The following is a 26,191-nucleotide window of genomic DNA, read 5'->3' on the forward strand; positions in this document are numbered from 1 at the left end:
GCAATGTATTCCCCCCCCCCAAAAATGCATTTACCTTTATAATTAAACGACTTTCCTTTTATAGTTATTTAAATTAACAATAGTGATAATAAGAAACACAATAATACATACAAAGAAGGTCCTTTCAAACGAGACTGCTTAAGAAATCACATGTATGTCTGACTTCAGTACCATGGACAGCACCATGGACAGCACCATGGACAGCACCATTCCCTCACAATCTTTTTTCAATACTGGGGTGGTTTTCTAAACAATGTAAAACTGTTAAAAAGCAATATACTGACATCTATATATCAAACATGGTCTCCATTTGAAGTAAGTTATGATCTGCTTGGTGAAGTTAACTTCTAGTGAAGAGATCTTTAAAAACGACAGCAGTTTGAGAAGAAAGGAGTTGTCGATCTCAAAACAACGCTACAATTTCAGTTTTTCAATATTTGCCAACTATATGTTTGTTGTTTTATCACAATATCTACGAAACAAATAAACAAACAGCTAGGCCTGTTCCTTGTTAAAATATTACAATAACTTTGTGTTTGAAATATGTATCTGTGTGGCAGTTTAACGGAGGTATACAACTTCCTGTTTTCGATAAGAAGCATGATGTGACAACACAATAAAATAGTTTTTATGAATGGTGATTTTGGGAATGATTATATTTGTGTCTTTAGCAATAAATCAATGGGGAGTTAGTGCCTTGCTGACATTTTAGTGGACTTGATACTCATGCATGCTTGTATAAAATGTTATATCGAAGTAGAATAATGGAAAAGTAGAAAGTGAAAATGACTGGATTTGAGTGAACTTTGTTTTTTGCCCCAGTCAAACTTTCAAACCTTCGCAGAGATTAGCCTACCTTCTCTTGGTTGGGTAAAGTCTGAGTCCTGGTGAAAGTGTCTCCTTCGTTAATACTGATCAGTTCACCATCTACAGGTGGAAACAGTCCGGGGAAAACCACTACGTCACTCTTCATCGTGTCTGAGCTGAAACACACGTCATACTGTTGAGTAGATTTGGAGTAAGACCAGCTCCCGTCAGGGTGGGTGGTGATCATTGGGGCACTGTACCTGCTGAAATCGTCCGTCCTGTGGCATCTGACAGCTATTAAACTGATGAGGCTCAGCAGAAAGATCACTGACACCGACACAATGGCGATCAGCAGATACAGGTTTAGATCCGAGAAGCTGTCCTCCTTTATAGGAACATGTCTGGACTGAGTCTGGATGTCAGCGGTGCTTTCAACCACCACCACATCAATAGACACAGTAGCTGACAGGGAGGGTTCTCCGTTATCAGAAACCAGCACCACCAAGGGGTGAGTTTTCAGGTCATTGTCACTCATTCTCCTCTTAGTCCTGATTTCCCCGGTGCTGGTTCCGATCCTGAACAGATTGTTTCCTTTTGGCTCAGACAAGTGATAAGAAAGCAGCGCGTTGTATCCAGAGTCTGCGTCTACAGCCCTGATCTTTGCCACAAAGTATCCTGCTTCAGCAGAATAGGGGATGTTCTCACTGTTCACAGAGCCGTGTTCAGAATAGGGCGCCAGAATTGTTGGATTATTATCATTTTCATCCAGAATTAAAACGTTCACAGTCACGTTGCTGCTGAGCGGAGGAACACCAGAGTCTGTGGCCTGAACTTTGAACTGAAACGTTTTTAACTCCTCGTAGTTGAAAGACTGCAGGCTGACTATATCTCCTGTCTCTGAGTTGATGTTTAAAACAGATGAAATTGGAACATTTCTTGGAGAACTGTCTAACAGTGTGTAAGTCAACTTTGCATTACCATCTAGATCAGGATCAAACGCATTTATTGTATAAAGAACTGATCCTGTTGGACTGTTTTCTTTGACATAAACATTAATCACAGGCTCCATAAAGCGAGGTGCATTGTCATTAACATCAGAAACCTCAACAGTAATGACTCTGATGCTGGACAGAGGTGGACTTCCTTCATCTGTGGCTGTAATGGTGACATTGTAAAGAGAAGTGTTTTCTCTGTCCAGCAGTCCATCTACTACTAATGAATAGTCGTTTTTATAGTTGGACTTTAGTTTAAAAGGAGCAGATCCAACTACCTTACAATTAGTTACACCGTTGTTTCTTCCGTCTTTATCACTCACTGTAATCAAAGCAACAATTGTCCCCAGTTCCGCGTCTTCTTTAACAGGCGTCATCAGTGACGTGACAGATATTTCTGGGGCATTGTCATTCACATCGATTATCTCTATCAGCAGTTTAGCCTGTGCACTACGAGGAGAGGAGCCTTGATCCATTGCTTGAACTCTCACTTCATAAGCTGGCGTCTCTTCATAGTCTAGTCTACCCTTCACAGTAATTTCTCCTGTTTCTGAATCTAGATCAAAAATATTTGATGGATTAATATTCCCCCGTTTGATAAAGGAATATAGGATTTTACCGTTTAGGCCCTCGTCTAAATCTGTTGCATTCAACTTTATTACAAATGTTGCAGTATTTGCGTTTTCATTAACACTCACTTTATATAGCGATTTGCTGAAAGTGGGGATATTGTCATTTACATCTATTACATTTACATGTATTTGTAAAGACCCCGATCTCGGGGGTTTTCCTCCATCTACAGCCGTTAAGAGAAGTGTGATCACTGACTGTTTTTCTCGATCTAAAGCTTTCTGCAGCACTAACTCAGCAGACACTCCGTGTTCTCCGCCGCTCTGCACGTCAAGAGAGAAATGTTCATTTTGGCTCAGCTTGTAGTTCTTCACTGAGTTGCTCCCTATGTCTGCATCTTCTGCTACCGGGAGAAAATATCGCTCTCCTGTTAAGGATGATTCGGAAATATTCAAAGAATACGTATTTTCAATGAAAGCAGGTGAATTGTCGTTTATATCTAATATATTGACCTCGATGCGGTGTACAGCCATCGGATTACTTAAAACAGCCTGTATTCTCAGGGAACATCGTGCCGTGTTCGGACAAAGCTCTTCTCTGTCTATTCTCTCGTTAACAAAGAGGTTTCCGGTTCTCAAATTTACTTCAAAATATTTCTTACTGTAACTCGAAACAATACGCAGATCTCTGGTGTCTAGCTCTTGTACATTCAAGTTGAAACCCTTCGCGATATTCCCCACCACGGTGCTTTTGTTCACCTCCTCGGAAATGGAGTAAGATAATTCAGTAGCAGACCAGTCACAAAGACAAAGCAGCGCAAAAATATGAATCCAGGCATATTTCTCATTTCCCATTGTCGAGCAGTAAACACAGAATCCCGCCAATCCAATATATTCCAGTTTATACGTGTATATCCGACACAAACAGCATTATTCAGCAGCAGCAGCAGCCCTTCTCGTCGCAGTACAATCCCAGCGTCTCTGTAAACTGATGGCCGATGACGGTTTTACTTTTCCCGTGCAGGGAGGAGTTTTAGACACAACCGATTATAACAAATATATCTGTGGTCTCCAGCGACATCCTGTGGTAAATAAAGGACACCATGCTACAGGAGAAACACCTGGCCCAATGATTTGCACTATTGTAAAGGTCGTGTTACTTAAATTGTTTTTAAATAGATTGATTGTTCGTGTTATATGAGGTTGAATTTGTAACATTCAAATGTTGAAACATGTTTGTTTTCAGCGAAAATTCTGAAATGTTGAGAGCCTAGTAAGGGCGGCTCCACATTAAAATCCCAGTGATGGTGAATGTTCAGGAAAGTAGTGAACTTAATTTTATGAAACCCCACTCAAAATGCAACTCTGTAAAAACATGACTTAATTAAGTGACTAGTCAGTGAACCACTGTCCCTTAAAGAACAGATATAGTCCCCTTTAACGGTGTTTACTTAACAAGGTACATTTGACTATATATTGATCAAAAACCTTCTACAATGTAAATATTGCATTGTCTATTTAAGCACCAAGGAGAGTGCTGTACCTTTGGGATCCATAACTATAATTTTTAGAGCCAAAATGATCAAATTATCCTTGTTTCAAAGACCTCCAGGACCTTAAAACATGAAATTATGAGTGGGCATGCTCCCTCTGCCATGTATACCAAAATTTGGAGGTGAATTGCATCACTGGTATGAAATTATGTAAATATGTATACTTAATATGTGGTCATGTGAACAGCTGAAATTTTTGCTTCAGGGAACAATTAATATTACCTTTATTGGTTACACTCAACTTTGACAGGAAATTTGGCAATTCTAAACTGAAAGCACTAGAATTAAAACTCAAATACACGTACCTTTTCGTTGCTGGGTAAAGTCTGAGTTCTGGTAAAAGTGTCTCCTCCGTTAATACTGATCAGTTCACCATCTACAGGTGGAAACGGTCCAGGGAAAACCACTACGTCACTCTTCATCGTGTCTGAGCTGAAACACACGTCATACTGCTGAGTAGATTTGGAGTAAGACCAGCTCCCGTCAGGGTGGGTGGTGATCATTGGGGCGCTGTACCTGCTGAAATTGTCCGTCCTGTGGCATCTGACAGCTATTAAACTGATGAGGCTCAGCAGGAAGATCACTGACACCGACACAATGGCGATCAGCAGATACAGGTTCAGATCCGAGAAGCTGTCCTCCTTTATAGGAACATGTCTGGACTGAGTCTGGATGTCAGCGGTGCTTTCAACCACCACCACATCAATAGACACAGTAGCTGACAGGGAGGGTTCTCCGTTATCAGAAACCAGCACCACCAAGGGGTGAGTTTTCAGGTCATTGTCACTCATTCTCCTCTTAGTCCTGATTTCCCCGGTGCTGGTTCCGATCCTGAACAGGTTGTTTCCTTTGGGCTCAGACAGGTGATAAGAAAGCAGCGCGTTGTATCCAGAGTCTGCGTCTACAACCCTGATCTTTGCCACAAAGTATCCCGCTTCAGCAGAATAGGGGATGCTCTCACTGTTCACGGAGCCGTGTTCAGAATAGGGCGCCAGAACTGTTGGATTATTATCATTTTCATCCAGAATTAAAACGTTCACAGTCACGTTACTGCTGAGCGGAGGAACACCAGAGTCTGTAGCCTGAACTTTGAACTGAAATGTTTTTAACTCCTCGTAGTTAAAAGACTGCAGGCTGACTATATCTCCTGTCTCTGAGTTGATGTTTAAAACAGATGAAATTGGAACATTTCTTGGAGAACTGTCTAACAGTGTGTAAGTCAACTTCGCATTACCATCTAGATCAGGATCAAATGCATTTATTGTATAGAGAACTGAACCTGTTGGACTGTTTTCTTTGACATAAACATTAATCACAGGCTCCATAAAGCGAGGTGCATTGTCATTAACATCAGAAACCTGAACAGTAATGACTCTGATGCTGGACAGAGGTGGACTTCCTTCATCTGTGGCTGTAATGGTGACATTGTAAAGAGAAGTGTTTTCTCTGTCCAGCGGTCCATCTACTACTAATGAATAGTCATTTTTATAGTTGGACTTTAGTTTAAAAGGAGCAGATCCAACTACCTTACAATTAGTTACACCGTTGTTTCCTCCGTCTTTATCACTCACTGTAACCAAAGCAACAATTGTCCCCAGTTCTGCGTTTTCTTTAACAGGCGTCAACAGTGACGTGACGGATATTTCTGGGGCATTGTCATTCACATCGATTATCTCTATCAGCAGTTTAGCATGTGCACTACGAGGAACAGGGCCCTGATCCATTGCTTGAACTCTCACTTCATAAGCTGGCGTCTCTTCATAGTCTAGTCTACCCTTCACAGTAATTTCTCCTGTTTCCGAATTTAGATCAAAAATATTTGATGGATCAATATTTCCTCGTTTGATAAAGGAATATAGGATCTTACCGTTTAGGCCCTCGTCTAAATCTGTGGCATTTAACGTTATTACAGGTATTCCGGTATTTTCGTTTTCTTTGACACTCACTTTATATAGCGATTTGCTGAAAGTGGGGATATTGTCATTTACATCTATTACATTTACATGTATTTGTAAAGACCCCGATCTCGGGGGTTTTCCTCCATCTACAGCCGTTAAGAGAAGTGTGATCACTGACTGTTTTTCTCGATCTAAAGCTTTCTGCAGCACTAACTCAGCAGACACTCCGTGTTCTCCGCCGCTCTGCACGTCAAGAGAGAAATGTTCATTTTGGCTCAGCTTGTAGTTCTTCACTGAGTTGCTCCCTATGTCCGCATCAACTGCTACCGGGAGAAGATATCGCTCTCCCGTTAAGGATGATTCATATATATTTAAAGAATATGTATTTTCAATGAAAGCAGGTGAATTGTCGTTAACATCTAAAATATTCACCTCAATGCGATGTGCAGTCATTGGATTACTTAAAACAGCCTGTATTTTTAATGAGCATTTTGCCACATGCGGACAAATCTCTTCTCTGTCTATTCTCTCGTCAACAAAAAGGTTCCCGGTCCGCAGATTCACGTCAAAATATGTCTTACTGAAACTCGAAACAATACGCAGATCTCTGGTCTCCAGTTCCTGTACACTGAGGTTTAAATCCTTTGCGATATTCCCGAACACAGTGCCTTTGTTCACCTCCTCGGAAATGGAGTAAGATAACTGAGAAGCACACCAGTCACAAAGACAAAGAAGCGAAAAAATATGAATCCAGACATATTTCTCATTTCCCATTTTTGAACAATAAACACGGAATCCCGCCAATCCAGTATATTCCAGTTTATACGTGTATATCCGACACAAACAGCATTATTCAGCAGCAGCAGCAGCCCTTCTCGTCGCAGTACAATCCCAGCGTCTCTGTAAACTGATGGCCGATGACGGTTTTACTTTTTCCGTGCAGGGAGGAGTTTTAGACACAACCGATTATAACAAATATATCTGTGGTCTCCAGCGACGCCTTGTGGTAAATGAAACACTATATTATATGATAAATACATAGCTCAATTACTTCCATTATTGTAAACAATATCTATAGTTTTATATTTGTTATCTAAAAAAAATAATTTGAGGACCTGTTAACTAAATCCCAGTGATACTTTGTGTTTAGGAAAAAAAAATCAACTAAATTTATGGAATACTAGGCCAAATGTCACCGTTTACTTCTTATTTAAATTAATTAACTAATCAGTCAATCACGTAGTCTCTGCAAGAATGCAGATACTAATAATAAAAGTAATAGTAGTAACAATACAATGCAAGTTTAAAAAAATACTGATCCAAAGACTTTCACAATCCAAAGATTGCTCGAATTTATTTCAGCACCAAGGAGAGCGCTGGTGCTTTCATGATCCATGAACTGTGCTCTGTAGCCCCAACAATTAAAAGATACCTGTTTAAAAGCCCTGTAGGACTTTATAACATAAGAATACGGGTGGAGGGTGCTCTGTCCTTTAGGTATTACACCCAACTCCTACAGCCAATATGTCAATCGTTAACTTCAAGCACTAAAATTAAAACTCAAATACACTCACCTTTTCTTGGTTGGGTAAAGTCTGAGTCCTGGTAAAAGTGTCTCCTCCGTTAATACTGATCAGTTCCCCATCTACAGGTGGAAACGGTCCGGGGAAAACCACTACGTCACTCTTCATCGTGTCTGAGCTGAAACACACGTCATACTGCTGAGTAGATTTGGAGTAAGACCAGCTCCCGTCAGGGTGGGTGGTGATCATTGGGGCGCTGTACCTGCTGAAATTGTCCGTCCTGTGGCATCTGACAGCTATTAAACTGATGAGGCTCAGCAGGAAGATCACTGACACCGACACAATGGCGATCAGCAGATACAGGTTCAGATCCGAGAAGCTGTCCTCCTTTATAGGAACATGTCTGGACTGAGTCTGGATGTCAGCGGCGCTTTCAACCACCACCACATCAATAGACACAGTAGCTGACAGGGAGGGTTCTCCGTTATCAGAAACCAGCACCACCAAGGGGTGAGTTTTCAGGTCATTGTCACTCATTCTCCTCTTAGTCCTGATTTCCCCGGTGCTGGTTCCGATCCTGAATAGGTTGTTTCCTTTGGGCTCAGACAGGTGATAAGAAAGCAACGCGTTGTATCCAGAGTCTGCGTCTACAGCCCTGATCTTTGCCACAAAGTATCCCGCTTCAGCAGAATAGGGGATGTTCTCACTGTTAACGGAGCCGTGTTCAGAATAGGGCGCCAGAACTGTTGGATTATTATCATTTTCATCCAGAATTAAAACGTTCACAGTCACGTTGCTGCTGAGCGGAGGAACACCAGAGTCTGTGGCCTGAACTTTGAACTGAAACGTTTTTAACTCCTCGTAGTTAAACGACTGCAGGCTGACTATATCTCCTGTCTCTGAGTTGATGTTTAAAACAGATGAAATTGGAACATTTCTTGGAGAACTGTCTAACAGTGTGTAAGTCAACTTCGCATTACCATCTAGATCAGGATCAAATGCATTTATTGTATAGAGAACTGAACCTGTTGGACTGTTTTCTTTGACATAAACATTAATCACAGGCTCCATAAAGCGAGGCGCGTTGTCATTAACATCAGAAACCTCAACAGTAATGACTCTGATGGTGGACAGAGGTGGACTTCCTTCATCTGTGGCTGTAATGGTGACATTGTAAAGAGAAGTGTTTTCTCTGTCCAGCGGTCCATCTACTACTAATGAATAGTCGTTTTTATAGTTGGACTTTAGTTTAAACGGAGCAGATCCAACTACCTTACAATTAGTTACACCGTTGTTTCCTCCATCTTTATCACTCACTGTTATAAAAGCGACAATCGCCTCCATTTCAGCGTTTTCTTTAACAGGCGTCATCAGTGACGTCACAGATATTTCGGGGGCGTTATCATTCTCATCAATTATCTCTATCAGCAGTTTTGCCTGTGCACTACGAGGAGAGGAGCCTTGATCCATTGCTTGGACTCTAACTTCATAAGCAGGCGTCTCTTCATAGTCTAGTCTACCTTTCACAGTAATTTCTCCTGTTTCTGAATTTAGATCAAAAATATTTGATGGATCAATATTTCCACGTTTGATGAAGGAATACAGGATCTTACCGTTTAGGCCCTCGTCTAAATCTGTTGCATTCAACGTTATTACAAGTGTTGCAGTATTTGCGTTTTCTTTGACACTCACTTTATATAGCGATTTGCTAAATGTGGGAATATTATCATTTGCATCTATTATATTTACATGTATTTGTAAAGACCCCGATCTCGGGGGTTTTCCTCCATCTACAGCCGTTAAGAGAAGAGTGATCACCGACTGTTTTTCTCGATCTAGAGCTTTCTGCAGCACTAACTCAGCAGACACTCCGTGTTCTCCGCCGCTCTGCACGTCAAGAGAGAAATGTTCATTTTGGCTCAGCTTGTAGTTCTTCACTGAGTTGCTCCCTATGTCCGCATCTACTGCTACCGGGAGAAAATATCGCTCTCCCGTTAAGGATGATTCGGATATATTTAACGAATATGTATTTTCAATGAAAGCAGGTGAATTATCGTTAACATCTAAAATATTCACCTCAATGCGATGTGCACTCATTGGATTACTTAAAACAGCTTGTATTTTTAACGAGCATTTTGCCACATGCAGACAAAGCTCTTCTCTGTCTATTCTCTCGTCAACAAAAAGGTTCCCGGTCCGCAGATTCACGTCAAAATATTTCTTACTGAAACTCGAAATGATACGCAGATCTCTGGTCTCCAGTTCCTGTACACTGAGGTTTAAATCCTTTGCAATATTCCCCACCACGGTGCCTTTGTTCACCTCCTCGGAAATGGAGTAAGATAATTGAGAAGCAGACCAGTCACACAGACAAACCAGCGCAAAAATATGAATCCAGGCATATTCCTCATTTCCCATCGTTGAGCAATAAACACAGAATCCCGCCAATCCAATATATTCCAGTTTATAAGTGTATATCTGACACAAACAGCATTATTCAGCAGCAGCAGCCCTTCTCGCCACAGTACAATCCCAGCGTCTCTGTAAACTGATGACCGGTGACGGTTTTACTTTTCCCGTGCAGGGGGGAGTTTTAGACACAACCGATTGTAACAAATATATCTGTGGTCTCCAGCGACATCCTGTGGTAAATAAAGGACACCATGCTACAGGAGAAACACCTGGCCCAATGATTTGCACTATTGTAAAGGTCGTGTTACTTAAATTGTTTTTAAATAGATTGATTGTTCCTGTTATATGAGGTTGATTTTGTAACCTTCAAATGTTGAAACATGTTTGTTTTCAGCGAAAATTCTGAAATGTTGAGAGCCTAGTAAGGGCGGCTACACATTAAAATCCCAATGATGGTGAATGTTCAGGAAAGTAGTGAACTTAATTTTATGAAACCCCACGCAAAATGCAACTCTGTAAAAACATGAATTAATTAAGTGACTAGTCAGTGAACCACTGTCCCTTAAAGAACAGATATAGTCCCCTTTAACGGTGTTTACTTAACAAGGTACATTTGACTATATATTGATCAAAAACCTTCTACAATGTAAATATTGCATTGTCTATTTAAGCACCAAGGAGAGTGCTGTACCTTTGGGATCCATAACTATAATTTTTAGAGCCAAAATGATCAAATTATCCTTGTTTCAAAGACCTCCAGGACCTTAAAACATGAAATTATGAGTGGGCATGCTCCCTCTGCCATGTATACCAAAATTTGGAGGTGAATTGCATCACTGGTATGAAATTATGTAAATATGTATACTTAATATGTGGTCATGTGAACAGCTGAAATTTTTGCTTCAGGGAACAATTAATATTACCTTTATTGGTTACACTCAACTTTGACAGGAAATTTGGCAATTCTAAACTGAAAGCACTAGAATTAAAACTCAAATACACGTACCTTTTCGTTGCTGGGTAAAGTCTGAGTTCTGGTAAAAGTGTCTCCTCCGTTAATACTGATCAGTTCACCATCTACAGGTGGAAATGGTCCGGGGAAAACCACTACGTCACTCTTCATCGTGTCTGAGCTGAAACACACGTCATACTGCTGAGTAGATTTGGAGTAAGACCAGCTCCCGTCAGGGTGGGTGGTGATCATTGGGGCGCTGTACCTGCTGAAATTGTCCGTCCTGTGGCATCTGACAGCTATTAAACTGATGAGGCTCAGCAGGAAGATCACTGACACCGACACAATGGCGATCAGCAGATACAGGTTCAGATCCGAGAAGCTGTCCTCCTTTATAGGAACATGTCTGAACTGAGTCTGGATGTCAGCGGTGCTTTCAACCACCACCACATCAATAGACACAGTAGCTGACAGGGAGGGTTCTCCGTTATCAGAAACCAGCACCACCAAGGGGTGAGTTTTCAGGTCATTGTCACTCATTCTCCTCTTAGTCCTGATTTCCCCGGTGCTGGTTCCGATCCTGAACAGGTTGTTTCCTTTGGGCTCAGACAGGTGATAAGAAAGCAACGCGTTGTATCCAGAGTCTGCGTCTACAGCCCTGATCTTTGCCACAAAGTATCCCGCTTCAGCAGAATAGGGGATGTTCTCACTGTTCACGGAGCCGTGTTCAGAATAGGGCGCCAGAACTGTTGGATTATTATCATTTTCATCCAGAATTAAAACGTTCACAGTCACGTTGCTGCTGAGCGGAGGAACACCAGAGTCTGTGGCCTGAACTTTGAACTGAAACGTTTTTAACTCCTCGTAGTTAAAAGACTGCAGGCTGACTATATCTCCAGTCTCTGAGTTGATGTTTAAAACGGATGAAATTGGAACATTTCTTGGAGAACTGTCTAAGATTGTGTAAGTCAACTTTGCATTACCATCTAGATCAGGATCAAAGGCATTTATTGTATAAAGAACTGATCCTGTTGGACTGTTTTCTTTGACATAAACATTAATCACAGGCTCCATAAAGTGAGGTGCGTTGTCATTAACATCAGAAACCTGAACAGTAATGACTCTGATGCTGGACAGAGGTGGACTTCCTTCATCTGTGGCTGTAATGGTGACATTGTAAAGAGAAGTGTTTTCTCTGTCCAGTGGTCCATCTACTACTAATGAATAGTCGTTTTTATAGTTGGACTTTAGTTTAAAAGGAGCAGATCCAACTACCTTACAATCAGTTACACCGTTGTTTCCTCCATCTGTATCACTCACTGTAACCAAAGCAACAATTGACCCCAGTTCTGCGTTTTCTTTAACAGGCGTCAACAGTGACGTGACGGATATTTCTGGGGCATTATCATTCACATCGATTATCTCTATCAGCAGTTTAGCATGTGCACTGCGAGGAACAGTGCCCTGATCCATTGCTTGGACACGGACTTCATAAGCAGGCGTCTCTTCATAGTCTAGTCTACCCTTCACAGTAATTTCTCCTGTTTCCGAATTTAGATAAAAAATATTTGATGGATCAATATTTCCTCGTTTGATAAAGGAATATAGGATCTTACCGTTTAGGCCCTCGTCTAAATCTGTTGCATTTAACGTTATTACAGGTATTCCGGTATTTTCGTTTTCTTTGACACTCACTTTATATAGCGATTTGCTGAAAGTGGGGATATTGTCATTTACATCTATTACATTTACATGTATTTGTAAAGACCCCGATCTCGGGGGTTTCCCTCCATCTATAGCGGTCAGAATAAGTTTAATGACCGGCTGTTTTTCTCGATCTAAAGCTTTCTGCAGCACTAACTCAGCAGACACTCCGTGTTCTCCGCCGCTCTGCACGTCAAGAGAGAAATGTTCATTTTGGCTCAGCTTGTAGTTCTTCACTGAGTTACTCCCTATGTCCGCATCTACTGCTACCGGGAGAAGATATCGCTCTCCCGTTAAGGATGATTCGGATATATTTAAAGAATATGTATTTTCAATGAAAGCAGGTGAATTGTCGTTAACATCTAAAATATTCACCTCAATGCGATGTGCAGTCATTGGATTACTTAAAACAGCCTGTATTTTTAACGAGCATTTTGCGACATGTGGACAAAGCTCTTCTCTGTCTATTCTCTCGTCAACAAAAAGGTTCCCGGTCCGCAGATTGACGTCAAAATATGTCTTACTGAAACTCGAAACAATACGCAGATCTCTGGTCTCCAGTTCCTGTACACTGAGGTTTAAATCCTTTGCGATATTCCCCACCACGGTGCCTTTGTTCACCTCCTCGGTAATGGAGTAAAATAATTGAGAAGCAGACCAGTCACAAAGACAAAGAAGCGAAAAAATATGAATCCAGACATATTTCTCATTTCCCATTTTTGAACAATAAGCACGGAATCCCGCCAATCCAGTATATTCCAGTTTATACGTGTATATCCGACACAAACAGCATTATTCAGCAGCAGCAGCAGCCCTTCTCGCCATAGTACAATCCCAGCGTCTCTGTAACCTTATGGCCGATGACGGTTTTACTTTTTCCTTGCAGGGAGGAGTTTTAGACACAAGCGATTATAACAAATATATCTGTGGTCTCCAGCGACGCCTTGTGGTAAATGAAACACTATATTATATGATAAATACATAGCTCAATTACTTCCATTATTGTAAACAATATCTATTGAGTTTTATATTTGTTATCTAAAAAAAAATAATTTGAGGACCTGTTAACTAAATCCCAGTGATACTTTGTGTTTAGGAAAAAAACATCAACTAAATTTTATGGAATACTAGGCCAAATGTCACCGTTTACTTCTTATTTAAATTAATTAACTAATCAGTCAATCACGTAGTCTCTGCAAGAATGCAGATACTAATAATAAAAGTAATAGTAGTAACAATACAATGCAAGTTTAAAAAAATACTGATCCAAAGATTTTCACAATCCAAAGATTGCTCGAATTTATTTCAGCACCAAGGAGAGCGGTGGTGCGTTCTTGATCCATGAACTGTGCTCTATAGCCCCAACAATTAAAAGATACCTGTTTAAAAGCCCTGTAGGACTTTATTACATAAGAATACGGGTGGAGGGTGCTCTGTCCTTTAGGTATTACACCCAACTCCTACAGCCAATATGTCAATCGTTAACTTCAAGCACTAAAATTACAACTCAAATACACTCACCTTTTCTTGGTTGGGTAAAGTCTGAGTTCTTGTAAAAGTGTCTCCTTCGTTAATACTGATCAGTTCACCATCTACAGGTGGAAACGGTCCGGGGAAAACCACTACGTCACTCTTCATCGTGTCTGAGCTGAAACACACGTCATACTGCTGAGTAGATTTGGAGTAAGACCAGCTCCCGTCAGGGTGGGTGGTGATCATTGGGGCGCTGTACCTGCTGAAATTGTCCGTCCTGTGGCATCTGACAGCTATTAAACTGATGAGGCTCAGCAGGAAGATCACTGACACCGACACAATGGCGATCAGCAGATACAGGTTCAGATCCGAGAAGCTGTCCTCCTTTATAGGAACATGTCTGAACTGAGTCTGGATGTCAGCGGTGCTTTCAACCACCACCACATCAATAGACACAGTAGCTGACAGGGAGGGTTCTCCGTTATCAGAAACCAGCACCACCAAGGGGTGAGTTTTCAGGTCATTGTCACTCATTCTCCTCTTAGTCCTGATTTCCCCGGTATTGGTTCCGATCCTGAACAGGTTGTTTCCTTTGGGCTCAGACAGGTGATAAGAAAGCAACGCGTTGTATCCAGAGTCTGCGTCTACAGCCCTGATCTTTGCCACAAAGTATCCCGCTTCAGCAGAATAGGGGATGTTCTCACTGTTCACGGAGCCATGTTCAGAATAGGGCGCCAGAACTGTTGGATTATTATCATTTTCATCCAGAATTAAAACGTTCACAGTCACGTTGCTGCTGAGCGGAGGAACACCAGAGTCTGTGGCCTGAACTTTGAACTGAAACGTTTTTAACTCCTCGTAGTTAAACGACTGCAGGCTGACTATATCTCCTGTCTCTGAGTTGATGTTTAGAACAGATGAAATTGGAACATTTCTTGGAGAACTGTCTAACAGTGTGTAAGTCAACTTTGCATTACCATCTAGATCAGGATCAAAGGCATTAATTGTATAAAGAACTGATCCTGTTGGACTGTTTTCTTTGACATAAACATTAATCACAGGCTCCATAAAGCGAGGTGCATTGTCATTAACATCAGAAACCTGAACAGTAATGACTCTGATGCTGGACAGAGGTGGACTTCCTTCATCTGTGGCTGTAATGGTGACATTGTAAAGAGAAGTGTTCTCTCTGTCCAGCGGTCCATCTACTACTAATGAATAGTCGTTTTTATAGTTGGACTTTAGTTTAAAAGGAGCAGATCCAACTACCTTACAATTAGTTACACCGTTGTTTCCTCCGTCTTTATCACTCACTGTAACCAAAGCAACAATTGTCCCCAGTTCCGCGTCTTCTTTAACAGGCGTCAACAGTGACGTCACAGATATTTCTGGGGCATTATCATTCACATCGATTATCTCTATCAGCAGTTTAGCATGTGCACTGCGAGGAGAGGCGCCTTGATCCATTGCTTGAACTCTCACTTCATAAGCAGGCGTCTCGTCATGGTCGAGTCTACCCTTCACAGTAATTTCTCCTGTTTCTGAATTCAAATAAAACATATTTGATGGATCATTATTTCCTCGTTTAACAAAAGAATACACCAGTTTACTGTTCACACCCTCGTCTAAATCAGTTGCATTTAATTTAATCACAATTGTTCCGCGTGCAGTATTTTCACTCACACGCACTTTAAAGAGAGATTTGCTAAAAACTGGTACGTTATCATTGGAATCTATTACATTTACATTTATTTTCAGGGTTCCCGATCTTGAAGATTTTCCTCCATCTATAGCAGTCAGAATAAGATGAATTACCGACTGTTTTTCTCGATCTAGAGCTTTCTGCAGCACTAACTCAGCAGACACTCCGTGTTCTCCGCCGCTCTGCATGTCAAGAGAGAAATGTTCATTTTGACTGAGTTTATAGGTCTTCACTGAGTTGCTTCCCAGATCTGCATCTTCTGCTACTGGAAGGAGATATCGCTCTCCCGTTAAGGATGCTTCGGAAATATTCAAAGAATACGTATTTTCAATGAAAGCAGGTGAATTGTCGTTTATGTCCAATATATTGACCTCAATGCGATGTACAGCCATTGGATTGCTTAAAACAGCCTGTATTCTCAGGGAACATTGTGCCGTGTTCGGACAAAGCTCCTCTCTGTCTATTCTCTCGTTAATAAAGAGGTTTCCGGTTCTCAAATTCACGTCAAAATATGTCTTACTGAAACTCGAAACAATACGCAGATCTCTGGTCTCCAGTTCCTGTACACTGAGGTTTAAATCCTTCGCGATATTCCCCACCACGGTGCCTTTGTTCACCTCCTCGTTAATGGTGTAAGATAATTGAGAAGCAGACCAGTCACAAAGACAAAGCAGCGCAAAAATATGAATCCAGGCATATTTCTCTTTTCCCATTGTCGAGCAGTAAACACAGAATCCCGCCAATCCAATATATTCCAGTTTATACGTGTATATCCGACACAAACAGCATTATTCAGCAGCAGCAGCAGCCCTTCTCGTCGCAGTACAATCCCAGCGTCTCTGTAAACTGATGGCCGATGACGGTTTTACTTTTTCCGTGCAGGGAGGAGTTTTAGACACAACCGATTATAACAAATATATCTGTGGTCTCCAGCGACTCCTTGTGGTAAATGAAAGACTACGTTATATGATAAATACATGGCTCAATGACTTTCATTATTGTAAACAATATATATTGAGTTTTATATTTGTTATCTAAAAAATCTTTTTGAGGACTTGTTAACTAAATCCGTGATACTGTGTGTTTAGGAAAAAAAATCAACTCAATTGTATGGAACTCTAGGCCAAATGTCACCGTTTACTTCTTATTTAAATTAATTAACTAATCAGTCAATCACGTAGTTCCTGCAAAAATGCAGATAATAATAATAAAAGTAATAGTAGCAGCAATACAATACAATGCAAGTTTCAAAACATACTGATCCAAAGAGTTTTACAATCCAAAGATTGCTCAAATTTATTTCAGCACCAAGGAGAGTGCTGGTGCTTTCATGATCCATGAACTATGCTGTATAGTCCAAACAATTAAAAGATACCTGTTTAAAAGACCTCTTGGACTTCATAACATAAGAATACGGGTGGAGGGTGCTCTGTCCTTCAGGTATTACACCCAACTCCTACAGCCAATATGTCAATCGTTAACTTCAAGCACTAAAATTAAAACTCAAATACACTCACCTTTTCTTGGTTGGGTAAAGTCTGAGTTCTGTTAAAAGTGTCTCCTCCGTTAATACTGATCAGTTCACCATCTACAGGTGGAAACGGTCCGGGGAAAACCACTACGTCACTCTTCATCGTGTCTGAGCTGAAACACACGTCATACTGCTGAGTAGATTTGGAGTAAGACCAGCTCCCGTCAGGGTGGGTGGTGATCATTGGGGCGCTGTACCTGCTGAAATCATCCGTCCTGTGGCATCTGACAGCTATTAAACTGATGAGGCTCAGCAGGAAGATCACTGACACCGACACAATGGCGATCAGCAGATACAGGTTCAGATCCGAGAAGCTGTCCTCCTTTATAGGAACATGTCTGAACTGAGTCTGGATGTCAGCGGTGCTTTCAACCACCACCACATCAATAGACACAGTAGCTGACAGGGAGGGTTCTCCGTTATCAGAAACCAGCACCACCAAGGGGTGAGTTTTCAGGTCATTGTCACTCATTCTCCTCTTAGTCCTGATTTCCCCGGTGCTGGTTCCGATCCTGAACAGGTTGTTTCCTTTGGGCTCAGACAGGTGATAAGAAAGCAGCGCGTTGTATCCAGAGTCTGCGTCTACAGCCCTGATCTTTGCCACAAAGTATCCCGCTTCAGCAGAATAGGGGATGTTCTCACTGTTCACGGAGCCGTGTTCAGAATAGGGCGCCAGAACTGTTGGATTATTATCATTTTCATCCAGAATTAAAACGTTCACAGTCACGTTGCTGCTGAGCGGAGGAACACCAGAGTCTGTGGCCTGAACTTTGAACTGAAACGTTTTTAACTCCTCGTAGTTAAACGACTGCAGGCTGACTATATCTCCAGTCTCTGAATTGATGTTTAAAACGGTTGAAATCGGAAATCCTTTGGGATAATTACCCATCAATGAATAAGTCAATTTCGCATTATCATTCATGTCTGCATCCTGTGCTGTTATTTTTGTGATTATATCTCCCACTTTACTGTTTTCTTTAACGAAAATATTGGCTATAGCTTCTGGAAAACTCGGTGCATTGTCATTAATATCAGAAATTTCCACATTGATTATAGCAGTGCTTGAAAGAGGCGGGCTTCCGTCATCGGTAGCAGTAATCGTTATATTGTACTGTGATACAATCTCTCTGTTGAGATGACCGTCAACTAACAATGAGTAATAGTTTTTGTAGTTTGACGTTAATTTAAAAGGGCCTGAATCTTTAATTTGACAAGTGGTGAGGCCACGTTTCCCCGCATCTTTATCATTTACAGTTACCAAAGCAACGACTGTTCCAATTTCAGCACTTTCCTTTACTGGACTCATTAGAGACGTTATAGAAATTTCAGGTGCATTATCATTAACATCAACAACCTCTACCAGCACTTTAGAATAACCACTGCGAGGGGAAGCTCCTTGGTCTGTTGCTCTTATTCGTAATTCGTGTGCATTGTTTTCTTCGTAATCCAATTTTGCCTTCACAATGATTTCACCACTTTCAGGAATAATAACGAATTTTTCAGACGAATCCACATTCCCTCTTGTCATTAAATAATATCTGATGTCTGAATGCGGACCCTCGTCTGAATCGGTTGCATTTAATTTTAATATTGTTGTACCTATGGGCGCATTTTCGATGACACTCACTTTATAAAGCGACTTACTAAAGGCAGGCGTATTATCATTAACATCTATCACATTCACAAGAATCTGCATAGTGCCAGATCTTGCAGGTTTCCCTCCGTCCACAGCAATTAGTGTGAGTTTGACAATGGATTGTTTCTCTCGGTCTAAAGCTTTTTGCAGTACCAACTCCGCAGACACACCGTCTACGCCACTACTTACATCGACGGAGAAATGCTCGTTCGGACTTAACTTGTAGGTTGTCACTGAATTACTGCCCGTGTCTGCATCCTGAGCTGCAGGGAGCGGATACCTCTCCCCCGTTGAGGACGATTCTGAGATATTAAACACGTGGATTTGCTCGAGGAACGTTGGTGCGTTATCATTTATATCAATAATGCTGACATCAATTCGATAGATATTCATCGGATGGTCTAATAGTCCCTCTATATTTAAGGAACACTTGGGTAAATTCGGACAAAGCTCTTCGCGATCTATTCTTTCTGTAACAAACAAAGCTCCTGTTCTTAAATTTGCCTCGAAATATTTCTTAATGTATCCCGATACAAGCCGAAATCCTCGTTCCCCCAGTTGCGGTGTATTTATGTTTAAATCCTTTGCGAGATTTCCAACCACCGTGCCTTTGTCCACCTCCTCGGAAACAGAGTAGGAAATCTGAGCTGCAGACCAGTCAGATAAACAAAGAATAATGGCGAACAACATCCATTCGGCCTCTCCATTGTGTCGTCGTGTCATATTTTTTCTTTGAGAAAGGAATCCAGGCAAACAAACGTAGTTCATTCACAAAAGCGACAAAAATAATCCACAATCATCCAGACTCTCTGTCAGGAGCATCTTTCAAGAAGGAGTGCTTTACTAATGCAGACTCGACGAAACGTTCGCTGTTACTCAGTTCACCCACAGGAGAGGAGGGGTTTTAGGTCATTAAATAACTCTAGTGATTGTGTGGTCTCGAGCGACATCTTGCGTTTTTTTTTTATAGACCATAGTGTATTATTCACCAACAACAAATTAATTAATGTTTCTTTTAATACATAATACAGCTGACATGTATGACTGAAGGTCGGATTCTGTAAAACATGATCTGTGTTTGCTGCAAGAGCAAAACAGTATGAACAGCGAAAGAAGCAAAGCAAATGGGAATCAAATTAATCAGAGAAGAAGGCTTTAACTGGCGAGAGGGAATTGATGATTGTGAAGTAAAATAGTGAATGGATCTATAGAGTGTTGATGACTGTTGCTTTGTTCATGTTTATGAACATATCTGTTGATATGATTAAAATGCACATTTTATCAACAGTAGGACATTGTCATGTAACTGGTACTTCATTCATGATGCTTGTTTTCTTACATGTAGCCGAAGTCATTTACAGGAAAGCAAGGAGTGACTATTTAGTGATACACAACAGGCCGAAAAGACAGTCAGGTTTGGACGTTAGCTCTTTATTTATTTTGAACGCTTTGAAATTCAATAAGAGGTTTAAATCACATTACCTTCTCTTGGTTGGGTAAAGTCTGAGTCCTGGTAAAAGTGTCTCCTCCGTTAATACTGATCAGTTCACCATCTACAGATGGAAACGGTCCGGGGAAAACCACTACGTCACTCTTCATTGTGTCTGAGCTGAAACACACGTCATACTGCTGAGTAGATTTGGAGTAAGACCAGCTCCCGTCAGGGTGGGTGGTGATCATTGGGGCGCTGTACCTGCTGAAATCGTCCGTCCTGTGGCATCTGACAGCTATTAAACTGATGAGGCTCAGCAGGAAGATCACTGACACCGACACAATGGCGATCAGCAGATACAGGTTCAGATCCGAGAAGCTGTCCTCCTTTATAGGAACATGTCTGAACTGAGTCTGGATATCAGCGGTGCTTTCAACCACCACCACATCAATAGACACAGTAGCTGACAGGGAGGGTTCTCCGTTATCAGAAACCAGCACCACCAAGGGGTGAGTTTTCAGGTCATTGTCACTCATTCTCCTCTTAGTCCTGATTTCCCCGGTGCTGGTTCCGATCCTGAACAGGTTGTTTCCTTTGGGCTCAGACAGGTGATAAGAAAGCAGCGCGTTGTATCCAGAGTCTGCGTCTACAGCCCTGATCTTTGCCACAAAGTATCCCGCTTCAGCAGAATAGGGGATGTTCTCACTGTTCACGGAGCCGTGTTCAGAATAGGGCGCCAGAACTGTTGGATTATTATCATTTTCATCCAGAATTAAAACGTTCACAGTCACGTTGCTGCTGAGCGGAGGAACACCAGAGTCTGTGGCCTGAACTTTGAACTGAAATGTATTTAACTCCTCAAAGTTAAACGACTGCAGGGTGACTATATCTCCTGTCTCTGAGTTAACCGTCACCATTGAAGTCATCTGCGCGCCTTTGGGAGATATATTTATTAAATGATACGTAGATTTTGCGTTTTCATATAAATCTGAATCTACAGTTGTCAGTTTATGAATCGTAGTTCCAATCGGACTATTCTCTTTCACATAAACATTTATCAAATATTCTAGGAATCGAGGGGGGTTATCATTTACATCAGAAACATTAATGGTAATTATGCTTGTGCTCGACAGAGAGGGCGTCCCTTCATCTGCAGCTGCAATTGATATATTATATCGTGAAACACTCTCTCTGTCAAGCGGCCCGTCAACCAGCAAAGAGTAGTAGTTTTTATAATTGGATTTTAATTTAAATGGCACAGAACCAGCTAATTTACAGTTTGTCCGGCCATTTTTGCCCCCGTCTTGATCGGTGATAGTCACCATAGCAACAGCTGTGCCTATTTCAGCGTCTTCTTTCACTGGACTCATCAGGGATGACACCGAGATTTCTGGAGCATTGTCATTAACATCAATGACTTCGACTAACACCTTGCTATGTGCAATGCGAGGAGGATTACCTCTGTCTCGTGCTTGAACACGAATCTCATATGCTTGATTTTCCTCAAAATCGATATTGCCTCTGACGGTTATTTCTCCAGTATTATCATTCAGGGAAAATTTTTCATCAGGGTTTAATCGCCCCCTCTCTGTAAAGGAGTAAACAATCTGACCATTAACACCATCATCTAAATCGGTAGCGGACAGTGTTAATAACTTTGTACCAATATTTGCATTTTCAACCACTTGGATCTTGTAAAGAGATTTACTGAACACGGGTGCATTGTCATTTACATCCAGAACATTAACATTTATCTGTAAAGTCTCCGTTTTGGGAGGTTTTCCTCCGTCTAACGCTGTCAGAGTGAGTTCAATAACAGACTGTTTTTCTCGATCTAATGCTTTCTGCAGCACTAATTCAGCAGACACACTCTGGTCACCGGTGCCCTGTATGTCCAAAGAGAAATACTCATTCGCGTTTAATTTATAAGTCTTGACCGAACTAGTGCCCACATCAGCGTCATGAGCTATCGGGAGTGGATGCCTTTCTCCGACAAATGAAGACTCATACATATCAATTGTATATATTTCTTCCATAAAAGATGGGGCATTGTCATTGATATCATTAATCACAACTTCAATTCGATGGAGGCTGCGAGGGTTACTCAGTATGGCCTCTATATTTAAAGAGCACTTTACCGTATTCGGACAAAGCTCCTCCCGGTCTATCCTCTCGCTAACGAAAAGTACTCCAGATTCATGATTTATGTCGAAATATTGTTTTTTATACCCCGATGTAATCTGAAGACCCGTAGATTGGAGCTGCTGCACACTGAGATTTAAATCCTTCGCAAGATTTCCCACCGCCGTGCCTTTGTCCACCTCCTCTGAAACGGAATAGGATGTCTGAGCCACGGACCGTTCGCAGAGACAAAGAAGGGTGAAAAACAGACTCCCTATATTATTCCATTGTCTCCGAGCAGCCATCGCTGTTTAGGCAAAAGTAACAAATCCCGGTTTCTCCCTCGTAGCCTATCCAAGAACAATGACAATTTTTGTTTTTTTCATGTATCCATTCTCGCCAGGGGTCCGTATCTCTTCAGGGCCTCACTCGTCTGTGCGTTGTTTCAGAAAGCATGAGTAGATGATGACGTTTTACTTTTTGTCATGATAAGAGGAGGAGTTTCCAAAGAGTGATCATACAATTTTTTTTTTGCTTGGTCTCTAGCGACATCTAGTAGCAGTTTTGTATTCAGAAAGATATTACAAAACAGAAGTGGAGATGTTCATTATAAAGCAGGACAGAAACAGATCTGTGATCAATAATCTATTACTTAAGGGGTAGTTTTTGAAATATCCTTGTTTAGCGGATGTTCTGTTTATAAACAGTCTTCATGTATGATATATGCACTGCAGTTTGATAAATTGACCTTGTTGTTCATTAACATAATATCCATGTAAAAAAATTAATTCTCGCAGCCTTTATATCTCATTACTTATCACTCAGACATGACTAACCTGCACAATTTGCACTTCACAATATCAGCACCATGGACAGCACCCAAATATCAGATACAAACAACAGAGATTCAGTGTAGTTTTAGGAAATGTGTTGACAACTGCTCAAATATCTGATGCTACATCTAAGACACCGTAAATCTCATAGAAACAATCTCAACCCTGTTTTACTGAAATGATTCCTTAACCACAGAAACCAAACTGGACACAAATAACACACATTCACCTGCCAGCTTTTTAGTATGTCACAAGGCACAATCAAACTATTTACAATCAAGCTTCATGTAAGAGACAACAAACAAATGACGTCCTTTCAACTTGTTCCACAATGTAAAGAATAGTTATACGTTTACCAAAAGATCATGATTATTTTTGTAGGCAAAGTTTACAAGAATTTTCAGTTTATATGAGAAAACCCTTCAATTTTGCAATCTGGGGGGATGACTAATATTTTTTTTAGCATTGTATGTAATGAAATATACACATAATATGGAAACCCAAAGAGTAAAGATTCCTTATCTTCGAATAATAACAATGGTCATGGCTTACCTTTTCTTTATTTGGTAAAGTCTGAGTTCTTGTAAAAGTGTCTCCTCCGTTAATACTGATCAGTTCACCATCTACAGATGGAAGCGGTGCGGGGAAAACCACTACGTCACTCTTCATCGTGTCTGAGCTGAAACACACGTCATACTGTTGAGTAGATTTGGAGTAAGACCAGCTCCCGTCAGGGTGGGTGGTGATCATTGGGGCGCTGTACCTGCTGAAATTGTCCGTCCTGTGGCATCTGACAGCTATTAAACTGATGAGGCTCAGCAGGAAGATCACTGACACCGACACAATGGCGATCAGCAGATACAGGTTCAGATCCGAGAAGCTATCCTCCTTTATAGGAACATGTCTGAACTGAGTCTGGATGTCAGCGGTGCTTTCAACCACCACCACATCAATAGACACAGTAGCTGACAGGGAGGGTTCTCCGTTATCAGAAACCAGCACCACCAAGGGGTGAGTTTTCAGGTCATTGTCACTCATTCTCCTCTTAGTCCTGATTTCCCCGGTGCTGGTTCCGATCCTGAACAGGTTGTTTCCTTTGGGCTCAGACAGGTGATAAGAAAGCAGCGCGTTGTATCCAGAGTCTGCGTCTACAGCCCTGATCTTTGCCACAAAGTATCCCGCTTCAGCAGAATAGGGGATGCTCTCACTGTTCACGGAGCCGTGTTCAGAATAGGGCGCCAGAACTGTTGGATTATTATCATTTTCATCCAGAATTAAAACGTTCACAGTCACGTTGCTGCTGAGCGGAGGAACACCAGAGTCTGTGGCCTGAACTTTGAACTGAAATGTGTTTAACTCCTCGTAGTTAAAAGGCTGCAGGCTGACTATATCTCCTGTCTCTGAGTTGATGTTAATCATTGTAGAGAGTGGGACTAATTTATTATCACTTACTAATGAATAGCTCACTCGACCATTATCAGTAGCGTCAGCATCAGTTGCAGTTACTGCTTTCAAAGTTGTCCCAACTGGACTGTTTTCTTCCACATACATGTTAATTATCGACTCTGAGAACCACGGTGCGTTATCATTTACATCAGAAACCGTAATAATAACTACGCTTGTGCTAGAGAGAGGGGGGCTACCTTCATCTGTACCTTTGATAGTAATGTTGTAATGGGAAATTAGTTCCCTATCTAGAGCCCCACTAATAACTAAAGAATAATAATTTTTATAATTTGTCTCTAATTTAAAGGGAACCGAATTTAATATCTCACATTTCACTTCACCGTTTTTGCCACCATCTCTGTCGAGAACTGAAACAAGTGCAATAGCAGTGCCAATTTCAGCGTCCTCTTTTACAGTACTGAGTAGTGACGTCACTGTGATGTCCGGCGCATTGTCATTGAGATCCACCACCTCTACGAGGACTTTACATTGTGCCGTTAATGGAGGCTGGCCTTTGTCACTGGCTTGCACACGGATTTCAAAAGCAGGATTTGTTTCGAAGTCTATTGTTCCTTTAATTGCTATTACTCCTGTTTCAGAATCAATATCAAAAATTTCTAAGACATGGTCCTGATCTTTCGCATTTAGTAAATATACAATGTCTTTGTTTGTCCCCTCATCAGCGTCGGTTGCAGTCACTGTTACGACTGTCGTGCCAAGTGGTGCATTTTCTGTAATGCTTGTTTTATACAGTGTTTTTGTAAAAAACGGAATATTGTCGTTTATATCCAAGACATTAATTATGATCTCTGACGTGCCTGATTTTTGGGGTGTCCCCCCGTCTATAGCTGTCAGTGTGAGTTTGATTACAGCCTGCTTTTCTCTGTCTAATGCTTTCTGCAGAACTAACTCAGCTGACACACGTTCACCTTTGTGCAACGCTAAGGAAAAATATTCATTAGGGTTTAGCTTGTATGTGTTAATACCATTTTTCCCTACATCAGCATCGTGAGCCGACAACACGGGGAAGGTAGTTCCCGGCAATACGCTCTCTGCTATGTCGATAGTTTGTGATTTGGCACTGAAAGTCGGGGGGTTATCATTTACGTCGAGAATGTTAACTTCAATACGGTACAGTTTCAGTGGATTATTAATCACTGCCTCTACATTTATTGTACATTTTGTAGCTTTCGCACAGCGCTCCTCTCTGTCTATTCTCTCACTAACGTAGAGAAAACCCGACTTCAAATTTACATCGAAATACTTTCTCTTTGATCCAGTTACAATCTGAAACATACGTGACTCCAAATCCTGCACATTGAGGTTCAGATCCTTGGCGAGATTTACAACAGTAGTCCCCAGGTTTACCTCCTCTGACACGGAATAGGAGAGCTGCCCAGATACCGCTCCCCAGTTATATTCCAAGACAACAAGCACTAAATATATCCCAATGGAGGTCTTTTTTCCCGGCAGATGCATAATTCCACACAACGAGAACCAAGCGCATTTATCCGTCTATCATCTCGCTTATTGGGGCCAAAAAATCTTGAGAAAAACTAAATTAAATGTCGGAACTGTATTTTCTATACCCACTCCACGTCGCTCAG

General features: G+C 41.3%; 4 protein-coding genes across 30 annotated transcripts in view; all 4 read right to left on the reverse strand.

Moving 5' to 3' along the window:
- The window catches only part of LOC138211026 (protocadherin alpha-C2-like), a 222,628-nt gene that overhangs the window by 63,626 nt on the left and 132,811 nt on the right, over positions 1–26,191 (reverse strand). Inside the window, exon 1 of one of the 27 annotated variants that reach the window (XM_069170553.1) lies at positions 23,691–26,157. The exons of 22 other annotated variants lie outside the window; for them this stretch is intronic. In XM_069170553.1, coding sequence (XP_069026654.1) covers positions 23,691–26,063 — 2,373 coding nt within the window. In that variant the 5' untranslated portion in view covers positions 26,064–26,157. Of the gene's footprint in view, positions 1–4,226; positions 6,690–7,393; positions 9,831–13,931; positions 16,392–17,102; positions 19,554–23,690; positions 26,158–26,191 lie in introns of those variants that run through there. 4 more of the 27 variants (XM_069170540.1, XM_069170558.1, XM_069170555.1 and 1 more) reach the window with 4 other exon arrangements.
- On the reverse strand, positions 786–3,340 carry LOC138211236 (protocadherin alpha-2-like). Its single transcript, XM_069170978.1, has one exon. The coding sequence runs from the start codon at positions 3,221–3,223 to the stop codon at positions 848–850; it is 2,376 nt and encodes a 791-aa protein (XP_069027079.1). The 5' UTR covers positions 3,224–3,340; the 3' UTR covers positions 786–847.
- On the reverse strand, positions 10,544–13,359 carry LOC138211721 (protocadherin alpha-2-like). Its single transcript, XM_069171808.1, has one exon. It carries the CDS (start codon positions 13,125–13,127, stop codon positions 10,740–10,742), a length of 2,388 nt encoding a protein of 795 aa, XP_069027909.1. The 5' UTR covers positions 13,128–13,359; the 3' UTR covers positions 10,544–10,739.
- On the reverse strand, positions 20,226–22,756 carry LOC138211539 (protocadherin alpha-3-like). The gene has a single exon (XM_069171496.1). It carries the CDS (start codon positions 22,608–22,610, stop codon positions 20,226–20,228), a length of 2,385 nt encoding a protein of 794 aa, XP_069027597.1. The 5' UTR covers positions 22,611–22,756.

Source organism: Embiotoca jacksoni, unplaced genomic scaffold (assembly GCF_022577435.1).
Source record: "Embiotoca jacksoni isolate LCO1_2020_lvr unplaced genomic scaffold, fEmbJac1.0.p SCAF_5, whole genome shotgun sequence".
Lineage (NCBI taxonomy): Eukaryota > Metazoa > Chordata > Actinopteri > Embiotocidae > Embiotoca > Embiotoca jacksoni.

Coding starts and splice junctions, on each gene's coding strand:
- LOC138211539 (XM_069171496.1), bottom strand. CDS start 22,610: ATGGCTGCTCGGAGACAATGGAATAATATAGGGAGTCTGTTTTTCACC.
- LOC138211236 (XM_069170978.1), bottom strand. CDS start 3,223: ATGGGAAATGAGAAATATGCCTGGATTCATATTTTTGCGCTGCTTTGT.
- LOC138211721 (XM_069171808.1), bottom strand. CDS start 13,127: ATGGGAAATGAGAAATATGTCTGGATTCATATTTTTTCGCTTCTTTGT.